Source organism: Vespa crabro, chromosome 12, assembly GCF_910589235.1.
Source record: "Vespa crabro chromosome 12, iyVesCrab1.2, whole genome shotgun sequence".
Classification (NCBI taxonomy): domain Eukaryota; kingdom Metazoa; phylum Arthropoda; class Insecta; order Hymenoptera; family Vespidae; genus Vespa; species Vespa crabro.
Window position 1 is genome coordinate 2,557,821 of NC_060966.1, and position 13,199 is coordinate 2,571,019.

Below are 13,199 nucleotides of genomic sequence, written 5' to 3' on the forward strand. Positions count from 1 at the left end.
AATCAGAATACAAGTACTCAAAACGATACCAATTAGGATAAAGATAAAAAGTGACATTACGCTGGTTAGGGGAACCGGTTGATGCTTTATCATATCATTGGATTTCTTTTCAAATAGTGAATATTTTAAACGACTCATAATGCCATTGTCGAAAAATTTCTGCAACCTAAAACGAGCAAGTGTTTTAACATACGATAAATAAAAATTTACCTTATACGATACTTGCGTTCTTACTGAAAATTGATGACGTTAGTGAATGGATTGTGCTTAGATAAAATCATAGCAATACAATTTATATGTCCTGTATCAATATGAACTACATTGCATGGAATTTCCAGATTTACTGGCGTATTGTGTTGAATTGAGTAGATTGCTAGCTTCTGATTTTTACAAATCTATAATTTAATGACGGTTATTAATAATAAAATTACATATAAAGTGTAAAGAAGTAACGCAGTGAAACTTCAGATATTAATTCTTCATATGTAGAGAAGCAAAAAAAAATAGATCCGGAAAAACTTAATTTATGAGTTAGAAGATTTCCAACGGAACACCAGTTGAATCAAATTCAAATACATAACTGTGTCTCTTGAATTTTTTGTTGTAGTGAAAATCTTTTACATTTGAAGATAAACTATTGTATTAACATTCATAAATGTATTTATTTTTTAACGTCTTTGGAACTTAATATTCATGAAGAAGATGAACATTTCCAACATTTCATGTAAAAAAATATCGAAAAAGTGTATCATAATATCAGCAAATAAAATGGAATATACCAGGACACACACCTAAGTCTTGAAGGTCTTATAACTCAGAAATTAAGCACTTCGATATCCATGTTGTCCAGATAGAACCTATCTTTTCTTCTGTATTTATGAGAAATCCATTCTTGAAAATTCGCTGCGTGATTTCGTTACATTTTGTATATATAAATATTATTTAATTTTTTTTTTTGTAAAACTTTATCGTACTCTCTTATATGCTTCTTGTTCAGTAAGGGGCAATTTTTTATCTTCTAACATCAACTTCATCAATTTTTTCGCGAGTGGATCTCTCGAATTCTACAAATAAATATTTTTCTTCATCTTTATTCCACTTAATATACTTATTGTTTTGTATATACATATTTATACCCACATGAAAGAACATCGATTACAAATATGCATGCAGCGTCACGTACGTATTATACTTACTGCAAATTTATCATAATAAGCCGAACCACGAACGACGGCAAGTTGGTAAGTACCATCTTCAACGAAGCTCTCTAATGAATGAAAAGGTAAAATGTGGGTAGTGGACGTTAAGAAGCTTATCAAACCTGCTGAATAAGCGGCCGATAAGACGGTAACCAAAAGAAATAAAGAGAAGTATGCTATTCTTAGCGAAGATCTAACAGGAAAATCTATATCAAAGGAATATTTTGTATAAATATAACTATTAAAAAAATGAAACTAAACGAAAATCATGAAATATTGAATCAAACCTGCTAGTCCCTGTTGGCACAATATGCCACAAATCTCTAGAAAATTATCGATGAATAAACATCCTATTTTACGATCAGTACCATTATGTATTTTGAGAAAAATAAATAAGATTGATGAAGCTATTAATATTCCAAGGATAGCAATCCAAACAGAATTAGTGAAAGTCTATAAAATAATAATTTCATAATTTATGAAAGCTAATGCATGAAAAAGTGAATAATAACAAATTTGATTGCAAATAATCGTACTAAAAAGTGAGATGACCATTTAATCCCGAATTTTTCTGGTTCTTGCATAACAAGAAGGTTTTTGGTGTATGAAATAGGAAGAGTGAAGTCAACAACATTCAATCTGGCACTGGTAATAGAAAAACCTGAAAGAGAAATATCGGCACGTCCAGAATATAATTCTGCAATTGCTCCAGACCAAGTCTGTTTATTTGGATTCCATCTTCCGAATTCTTCTACTTCCGAGACAATGTCGAAACTAACGTTGAGAGTAATACAAATTTGATTTAATAGCTCACTGAAAATACCACCTAATTCGCTATTTTTTTTTACGTTAATGAAAGATGAACCCTATAATAGAAAAAAGAATAGACATAAAGAAAACGAAAAATAATTTTTTAAAATAGAAAATAGAAAACGTATCCAGAAATAAATATTTTACCTTAACTGTAACAGCTTTCATGATCAAACCCTGTAAATTATATCTTCTGTCGTAAAGAGAATTTGTAACCATTTTAGTGATTCCTTTCTCTAAGTTCCATATAGCTACGTCATTGATCTCGATTAGATTCGTATCGACCGAATACCATTCCCGTAAAATATTTTCCGTACCACAACGGACTAACATTTCTGAGTCGAATTTTAGATGAAATATATTACCTGGTGGATTGTGACAATAATCGAAACCATGTTCCTTGTAAATGAATATTACTAGCCACATAGCTGAAGACATGTCAAAGGTACTTGTTGCTAAAGAGAACGCATTAATCGCGTTGTTATTAGAGATCACTGCTATGTAATACGGTCGTACAATTTGTTTTACGTAGTACGATGATTTGTGCAATTGTGAAAAATGCAAATTCGTGCTCGCAATCCCTTCACGAGAAAGTGCACGTCTCCATTTGAAAATCATCGTTGTCATTTCCATTTCTAAGAAAGAAGAATATTAATATCATAGAAATGAAGAGAAGGAAATGAGAAATGTCTTTACCTTTGATTGATTCATAGTGTAAGAAAATTACAGATTTCGATGTGGATAATTTGCAAATATCTATAATAAAAGGAAACTGTTCTTCGCCAATAGAAGAGAATTCATATGATCTTGCGATCTTAGGAAGAAGAAGAAGGACAAGTATCTTCAATCGCTCGACGAACATTATTTGCAATAGGATTATAGGTTTCGATGCCAATAGGATTATTTCTGAACGAATTGACTATTACGTTCTATAGAAATTCATAGTAAATTATTTACACGTCGCTAAAACTAAAATGCACGAGACTGAATTTCTAAACTATAACGAAAAAATTATTGTCGCTTATTCGATTATTCCGAATGTCGTACAGATCGGAGTGCACGCGATGTATGTTTGCACTGTTCGTATTTGTGATAAATTTATCTTTGGTAATATATTATCGATTAATAAATGTTCGTTTCATTTTCCTCTATTTTTTTTTTCTTTAGTATTTGAATATACTGGGTGTCCGTCCAGAGCAAATATCTCGTGATTTATTTTTGTTATAAGAAAGTTTATTAGAAAAAATTTGCAGGGCACTGACTTATATACAAAGTGCATTTAAATATATTTTTCGACTTATGTAGGTCAACATAGTTTTATGTATAGGTATCTGTAGTTTTTCTTGTACATTTTTATAGTAGTTCATTTTGTCATTTTTGTATTCTAAATAATATTTCGTAAAAATTGCTTCTATGCGTCATTTACGAGATGATTGTCATCTTATCAAACCTTATTAATTTATATTCCATGGTATACAAATATATTATTTACAAATCAAACAGTGATGTATTTTGATGTGTCAAAAGCTTCTGAATATTATGTAGTCTGACGATTGTATTTGAAATTGTGGTATAAAAACTAAAATAGCGTATCTCGTGGACGATCCATAGTGGCAAGTTTTGACTATATGTGATTTTTATTTTAAATTGCCACTCTATAAATATATAAAAAAATTATAGATATCTATTGAAAAAAAAGTCATCTTCATAAATTGATCTTCATAAATTGTAAGGAACACGACTAAAAAAAGATGTTTAGGAACATCACAACCTGAGACGGCAGGATAGTTCACTTGTAATTCTACACATTTTCTTTAAACAGGTGTAATTTAATGACATTTATTTCCAATACTCATCGATATTTTAAATTCATGAATCTACGACAATCTGATAACCTCGCGTTCTGATTGGTTGATAGAAAGCATAATAGTAAAATTCCAATATGATGAATTATTCGAACGGTACTATTATTGTTAGAACTCTTATTATAACAGTCGAACTCGTGTAACGCGATAGATTGAAACCTTTAGTGTTACTGTTATAGAATGTATATGTGGACAACCTTATTAATTTCTAGATGACTTCCGTATATATTGTTTCAAAGAAGGCTTTTGCAGGTGATGGTCGCAAATCAATTTATTAAGTCCTTACTCGTTTATATCGATTAGAACGTCTATTAAATTATTTCAATAGAAGTAAAATTTTAATAATATTTATTAATATTTTATAATCGTATCTACAATAATATAAACGTATGTATGTAGATTGACATGTAACACAGTCAGATATACAAAGTGTCCGTACGTAGATGTCTGCTCATAAATATCTCGTGACTAGTTGAAGTTATAGAAAAGTTTTGTAAGAGAAATTTGCTCTGAATCAATTACAAAGTGCATGTAAACATTTTTTTATTCGTGACTTTTTCAATTTATGAAGGTTAATTTGTTCAACTTTTTAAAATAGATACTTACAATTTTTTGCATATTTATATAGTAATGATAATTTGAAATCATAATCATAATATTTAGTAATATTTATTTTATAAAAAATATTGCCACTATGCATTGTTTATAGGATAATCGACATCATATATATTAAACTAGTTGGTTTTCCATATCACAATTTGAAAGACAATCGCCAAACTACATAAATATACAAACTACATACTGTAAAAGTCGGTTAAATCGAACACAACGTTAATCTTTAACATATAAAATATACGACTGCTTTATTTGTAAATAATGTATTTGTATACCATGGAATATGGTATATATAATAGTTCGATAAGATAATGATTATATCATAAATGATGCACAATAGCAACTTTTTATTAGATATAGTTTTGAATGCAAACGAACACTACTGTATAAATATATAAAAGAAATTACAGTTACTCACTTAAAAGAAACTTTGTTGAGCTTCCAAACTTGAAAAGGTCGCAAGAAAAAAATGCATAAATGTATTTTGTTGTTGAAATAGAGCCAGATGCAAAAGAAAATTTTTCTCATAAAACTTTCTTACAACTTCAGTCAGTAGCGAAAAAACCAAAGCGTAAAATGAAAAAAAAATGTTTATTAATCGATAATATGCTAGCAAAGATAAAATTATATTTTTCGCGCGAATATGCACAGTGCATACATATGTATTCCGATCTGCACGATACTCCATATAAATGAAGTGACGATAATTCATTCAGTAGTTTAAAAATCTAGACTCGTGCATTTTACTTTCTGTGGCGTGTAAATATTTTCATATGAATTTCTTCTTGAGAAAAAGTGTTATCGATATTGAAATAAATAATGTTCGTTGCGTGATTAAAGATACTCGTTCTTTTTCCTCTTTAGAAGATCGCAATATCGTATTAACTTATTATTGACGAATAGATCCCTTTGATCATAGATATTTGCAAATTAAACAGGCCCAAATCTGCCATTTTTTATATGTCGAATCGATTAAAGGTAAAGATATTTTTTATTTCTTTCATTTTATTTCTAATATATTTATTTATTTTTTTTTATTAAAAATGGAAATGACAACGATGATTTTTAAATGGAGGCGTGCTCTTTTTCGTGAAAGGATTGTGAGTACGATTTTGCATTTTTCACAATTGCACGAATCATCGTACTACGTAAAACAAATTGTACACCCATATTACATAGCAATGATCTCTAATTACGATTATATAAATTACGCGATTAATGCGTTCTCTTTAGCAACTAGTAATATTCATTTACAAAGATCATGATTTTGATTATAGTCACAATCCACCAGATAATATATTTCATCTAAAATTCGACTCAGAAATATTAGTCCGTTATAATACGGAAAATATTTTACGAGAATGGTACTTGGTCGATACGAATCATACTAAGATCAATGATGTAGCTACGTGAAGTTTAGAAAAACGGATCACTAAAATGGTTACAGATTCTTTTTACGAAAGAAGATACAATTTACATTGGTTGATCATAACAGTTGTAATGGTTAAATTAAAATATTTTTGTCTAGATAACTTTTCTATTTTCTACTTAAGGACATTTGTCTTTATTGGTTTTTTTCTTCTTTCTTTTTTCTTCTTTAGGGTACACCATTCATAAAAGTAAAGTAGGATGGCAAATTTCACAATTTATTTATTAATAAAATATTAAAAGAACTTTGTGTTACTCTCAATTTTAGTTTCAACATTGTCTCCGAAGTAGACGAATGTGGAAGATGTAATTCAAAAGAAGAGACTAAGTCAGGAGCAATTACTAAATTAAATGGTGGACATGCTGACATTTCTATTTCAGGTTTTCTATTATCAATGCCAGATAGAATGTCATTGACTTTTTGCTTCCTCTTATGAATTCTAAAGATATTCTCGTCTTTTATGAACCAGAATTATTAGCGATTAAATGGTCATCTCATTTTTTAGTACGATTACTTGCAATAAAATATTTTATTGTTCTCTTTTGTCTGCGTTAACTTTCAGGAATTAAAAAATTGTTATTTTTATAGACTTTCACTTTTTCTGTTTGGAAACAGAAAAAGTTATTTTAGAATATATATATATATATAATACAATATATTATACAATATAATTATACAATGAAATTGTTTAAGAAAGTTACGATTTTCTGATATTAGATTTATAATGCAGAATTGAAATGAAATGAATATATCCTTAAAAAATATTTTTGCATTTTCATGATATCTATTCATATAGATTATAAAATAAATTTGCATGAAACATATTATTTAATTAATATTATAACCAAATTCGTATTCTTTATTAATTGTATTCTTAATCGTCTGTAATAATTTTTTACGATAAGCTGGTGATTACGCGTGAGGAATAACTAAAATATAATGCTTATAATATATACGTTCATACGAGATTTGTTTAGAAAGTAATACTCCTTTAAAAATTACGATAAGATAAATGTATTTTCCAAAACTTTTTTTATTTATAACTTTAGTATACTATACTTAGCTACTATTTCATATAATCTTCGTTTGATGCTGCGCCATCATTTAAATCATCGGTTTCTTATTCTATAACTTTTGATCGAACCATTCAAAAAATTTTCACAATTATAATATTAGAACGTATTATATTCTCTACCACTGCTTAAAAGCGAATGATAATATTCAAGCTTGACTGAAGAATGACCAAGATGAAATATGAAATTATGTTGTGGATTTGCAAAGGGAGATCAGCTAATTATAAGGAGATGTATTAAGAGCAATTAAAGAACTCGGAATAATCGATTTCAAACGGCTGTAATTTTATCTATTTTCTAAATTTTCTGATCCAATTTATAGAAATTATTCTTAAAGAGTAATACTGTCGAATAATAATATTTTTGAAAAAACGATTTCTTTTAACTTCCTAACAGTATGTAACCCAATAAGTATCGTTGCATGCCATCATATAAGTCAACATTTTCTGCGAAATGTTGAAGTGTCTTAAAAACTTTTAAACAGTTTTGCAAGAAAATGTTGATTACTTGGAGCCAAGTTCGAACTGTAAATAGGATATTCCAGTACCTCCCATTTAATGTGTTCCAGAAGGTCTTTGGCAAATGAGAACGAGCTTTATTGTGGAGTAATATCACATTTTGGGACAGTTCTATACATGTTTTGTACATACTTGTGAATATAAAATTCTTTTGGACAAACGTTTTCATTATTGATAAAATTTATGACAAACCGCATCGACAAAAGTTTCAATTCTCATCGCTATTTTAAACACATGTTTATATATACTAACGATAATATCAGTTATTTAAATATGAAATTTAATATGATTTATGTTTTTGATTTGTAAACCGAGGTGCTCATGCTCAGGTGCCACGAGTTAATAGTTAAGAATCTCTAACTGATCATTTAAACAAAAATTTGATTTCATTATAAAAAATACCATACAATCCTAATGAATCTTTCTTTATAGCAGTGCAGCAGTGTTTTCCAATGTGGAACGTACAGTTCACAAAGAAGCAATATTTTTCTAGGCACATAAAATTGTCCTGATTAACATAGTCGATATAAAATATTCATGAAAATAATTCTAGGATATTTTTTGAAACCTTACCTGAAAGATACGGACTAATTAGCTCCGATTAATTATTCTTAGTTAATACGTATTTTATTGATAAAGATACTATAATTAAGATGTTACAACTAATATACTATAACTCTTTTCTCTTTCTCAGATCTATTCAAGGCTTTACTCATTACTCTGTTGTATTCTGTGTTGCTTTTCTGGTTACTCTTTGTTGGTCTTCTAATTACTCAGGATCTACTTCACTTAGAACTGTACTCGTAATTCTGATCTTACTCTTCTTGTTGGTCTAATCAAGATTGTTTCTCCATCCTTTTTTTTTCACGTACATCGCATAGTCTTTCTCATCTCCACTCACATTCGTGTATACACATTCGGTAATTCTTATCGCTCTTTGTCCTATTTCTTATTTTGTTGCCTATCTTACGCTGCATTTCCATTTCACTCTCTCTCTCTCTCTCTCTCTCTCTCTTTCTCAATATTTCAGCTTTTTCTCTTTCTTTCATAAATAAAACCACCTCACAAAGGATAGACCATGCTCTGTTCGACTGGTGGTATAGATTATAGTAGTGAGTTATTCAAAATATTTGAGAAACACTTTGTGAATTATAAGAGTAAATTTATCAATTTTTATGGAATACTTTTTCATTATGTTATTTTTGAGCGAGTAAAAATTTATGCATTGAATATTCAATTATAAATAGATATAATCGGACTGACAAAGAAAGAAACTCAAGTGATTAAGTAAAATATTTAATCTTGTAACCCATCAGTGTCCGTATAATACATTTTATCATATAAACGATGCACTTTTCGATTTCATTTATGTAATAAAATAAAATTTTCGGTCCGATATTCACCTAAATAATTGCTATTACCTGGTTGAATCCTTTTTCTCGTGTTAAACTTTGACTTCAGACAATTTCGCAATCAGATTGGCGATCCATAAAAAGTATAACAATAAAATTTCAACATGCTGAATTTTTCGATTAGTCTGTTACGATTATTGCTATTGTTATGACGAAATTGAGCAATGCGATTGGTCCGTCTTCTGTGTTACTGATAAGTAACTTATTGTTACTGATATGAAAACTGTGTATGAATAGATTTATTGTTTTCCAGGTGACTTTTGTATATACACTTTAAAAAAGATTTTGCGTATAATGTTCGCAAATCATTTTATCACTTAATTCATTTATATAGATTAGAATATCTATTAAATTATTTCAATGGAAGTGAAATTTTAACAATTTTTATTAATATGTTACAATTATATGTACAATAATAGAAATATGTAATGTATTTATGCAGATATATACATAAATACAGATGGATTTGCAGAATATTTATTTATAGACGTCCGAGCAAATATCTCATGACTGATTGAAGTTAAAAGAAAGTTTAAAATCTTTAAATAAGAGAACGTCTTTGAGTCAGCTACAAAGTGAATAAAAACATTTTATTTTTACTCATAACTATAATTCTTCGATAACTATATTTTTTTTGCATATTTATATTCTAGTGATTATTTACAATCAGAATCATATTTAACTAATCTATGCATCGTTTTCGAAATAATCCGCATCTTAGAGATTGACTAACAAATTCATATGATAATGCAATTCATAGTCTGTACTATAGAGATTAAATAGTAACCGTGAAAAGTTCTTATATTATATTTTCTTCTAACTTCAATCGCAAAATATTTGCTCGGACATCTCCGAATGGACACTCTTATATTCACATATCAAAAATTGAAAAAAAAGCAAAACGAAAGAGGAAAATGAAAAAAAGTTTATTAATCGATAATATGTCAATACAGATAAAATTATTATCTTCGCTTGAATATGCATACATACATCGCGTGTACTGCGATCTGCACGACACTCGGAATAATAGAAGTGACAATAATTCTTTCAGTAGTTTAGAAATCTAGACTCATGTATTTTATTTTATTTCTCCTTTAATCTTCCATCAACTTCTATAGAACGTAATCGCCGATTCATTTAATTAGAAAAATAATTCTATAAAGCATCGATCGACAAACGAAATAAATAATGTTTGTTGTGCAATTAAAGATACTTTTTCTTCTTTTTTTTTTCAAATATTTGAAGATCGTACGAATTTTTCTTCTATCAGTGACGAACAAACTCTTTTTATCATAGATATTTGCAAATTATACGGACCGAAATCTGCAATTTTTTTTCTACTCTAAATCAATAAAAGTTAAATATATTTCTTATTTCTTTCGTTTCATTTCTAATACATTTATTTTTCTTTTCTTAGAAATGGAAATGAAAACGATGATTTTCAAATGGAAACGTATTCTTTCTCGTGAAGGGGTTGCGAGTACGAATTTGGATTTTTCACAATGGCATCGTTAAAATGGCCATAATGCACAAAAGATTGGAAAACACTGCATTACAGTTAAGTATTTTCTTTTTTTTCTTCTAACCAATGAAAAATAAATAACTTGTACAAATGAAAATTTTTTCTCATCTTATTTCTCTTTAAAAAGTACAAAGTTAATGGTTAGAGTTCCGGGAAAATGCACATTATATGAAAGAGATCCTCGAACTGATAATATATAAGAACTATTGATTTATATTAGAAAATAAAAATAAATAATATTCTATAAGCAAATTCCATTTTCTTATATAGCGTATATAGATAAACGGGTATTACTTATTAGATGACACTCATATATATTTGTTGAAATATATTGTGATCGTAAATCATTTCGTTAAGTAATTATTTCGACTTCATCAATCTTAAGGTTCATTAAATTATTTCAATGGAAATGACATTTTAAGTACTTCTATTAATACTACTATGTACAGGAATATGAACGTGCAATGTATACGTATGTAGATACGTTAACCAATATATATACATACATGCGTGAGAGTGTATTTGTGTATGGAGATATCAAAGAAGATAAAGAAGCAACAAAAAGAAAAAATGAAAAGAATGTTTATTAATCGATCGATAATAAATCTATGCCAATAAAGATAACATTATTTTCTTTACACAAATATGAACAGGAACATCGCGTGACTTCCGACCGTCATGACAATCATAATAAACGAAGTGACAATAATTCACTCGATAGTTTAAAAATTTAGTTCCATGCGATCTTCTTTCGCTGTCGAATAGAAATTTTCTCATTTCCTTTAGTAGTCGTCGATTTATCGAGATTAATGACGTAGCTATATGGAACTCAGAGAAAGGAATCACTAAAATGGTTACAAATTCTCTTTAAGAAAGAAAATATAATTTACAGAGTTTAATTATGAGAGCTGTAATAGTCAACATAAAATATCTTCGTCTAGATATTTTTTTTATTTTCTGTTTAAAAAGATTTATCTTTATATTTCTCCATTTTATTTCTTTTTATCTTTAGGATAGAATATTCTTAAGAAAAATGATGAATTATACGGTATAGTCGGTAGAATATTAAAAGAACTTTGTGTTACTCTTAATTTTAATTACGATATTGCCTCGAAAAAAGAATATAGAAATGGAATTTAACAAAGAGACTTGGTCTGGAGCAATTGCAGATTTACATACTGGACGTGCTGACCTTTCTATTTCAGATTTTATTATTATCAATGACAGATTGTCGTTGATTTTACGCTTCCACTTGTCATCTACAAAAGCTGTTTTTTCATTCGTATACTAGAAACATTTACGGTTAAGTGGTCATCTTATTTTCTAATAAGATAACTTCCAATCGAATTTATTCTTTTTTTTTTTGTTAATATTCATTAATCACAAAATGTTTAATTTTATAGACTTTCACTCATTTTGTTTGGATTTCTATAATTCAAGTATTAACTGCTGTGTTTATCTTACTGAATTTTTTCAAATTAAAAACTGAAGTAAATCGTAAAATAGGATATTTATTGATTGATAATTTTTTAGAGATTGGTGGTATATTTTATCAACGAGAACTTGTAAGTTTGATTCAATGTTTCTTGATTCACGTTTTATTTGATTTTTTTAATAGTTATATTTGTACAAAGTATTCCTCTGATGTAGATTTTTATAGTAGATCTTCATTAAGAATAGCATACTTCTCTATATTTCTTTTGTTACTCGTCTTATGAGCCGCCTATTCAATTGTTGTGGTAAGCTTTTTTACTTCTTATATCCATGTCTTATCCTTTGATTCATTAAAAAACTTTGTTCAACATGGTATTTATCAATTTTCCATCTTTCGCGCTGCAGCTTATTATGATAAGTTTTTGGTGAGTAAAATACGATATTATTTTATGTTTGTCTATATAACTTATATTATATTCTATGTGTAAATATATAATATATATATATGGATGCAACCAAAACGTAACCCAGACTCAATCACGCGTTTAAACGAAAAAGAAATATGAACATATAATACATATATAGTTAATGAAAGAGAACAATGATGAGGTAGGTAGGCAAGAGAGAGGAAGAGAGAGAGAGAGAGAGAGAGAGAGAGAGAGAAAATGATTTGAAAAAATGAACAGCATATCAAAATTGTTTTAATTATGCATATAATAATTTATGATTAATATTGAATTATTTACCTTCTCGGTACTTTAGTTATGAGCGTCGTACCTTGAATATTTTCTTAGTATACATGTGTGTGTGTGTGTGTGTGTGTGTGTGTGTGTGTGTGTGTGTTGAAAGGCATATATAATTGATAGATATATTACGAAGATTTTAATTCAAGTTAATATTTATATCTTTGAGGTACATTCATCAATGAACGATAGGTTAAATCGATATTCACTAATGTAGATATATTTTTTATGTAAATGTTCCATTGCAGTCAAAGAACGAGAAAGAATTTGAGGAAAAGAAAGATGATGATAGTGAGGGAGAGAGAGAGAGAGACAGAGAGAGAAAGGGAGAGACATGATATAAGAGAAACAGGAGGAGAGAAACGTTCATACGATTAGCATATCAAAATTGTTATAATTTTATATATATATATATATATATATATATATATATATATATATATATAACTTATAAAACTTATAAAAAACTTATAAAAACTAATATATATATATATAATTGATGAATGATATCCAGCTTTTTTCTTCTCAAGGCTCCTGGCTATAAGCATAATGCCTATTACTAAAATTGTCTTGAGATAA

The 13,199-nt window shown here is 28.3% G+C and overlaps 1 protein-coding gene across 1 annotated transcript; it reads right to left on the bottom strand.

Annotated features, from left to right (window-relative positions):
- Positions 1-1,175: 1,175 nt before the first annotated feature.
- LOC124428356 (glutamate receptor ionotropic, delta-1-like) lies at positions 1,176-5,442 on the bottom strand. The gene is made up of 6 exons (XM_046972300.1): positions 5,376-5,442; positions 2,706-2,915; positions 2,157-2,644; positions 1,736-2,065; positions 1,487-1,652; positions 1,176-1,405 (listed from the first exon to the last, which is right to left on the bottom strand). Exons 1-6 carry the CDS (start codon positions 5,440-5,442, stop codon positions 1,176-1,178), a joined length of 1,491 nt encoding a protein of 496 aa, XP_046828256.1.
- Positions 5,443-13,199: the final 7,757 nt, after the last annotated feature.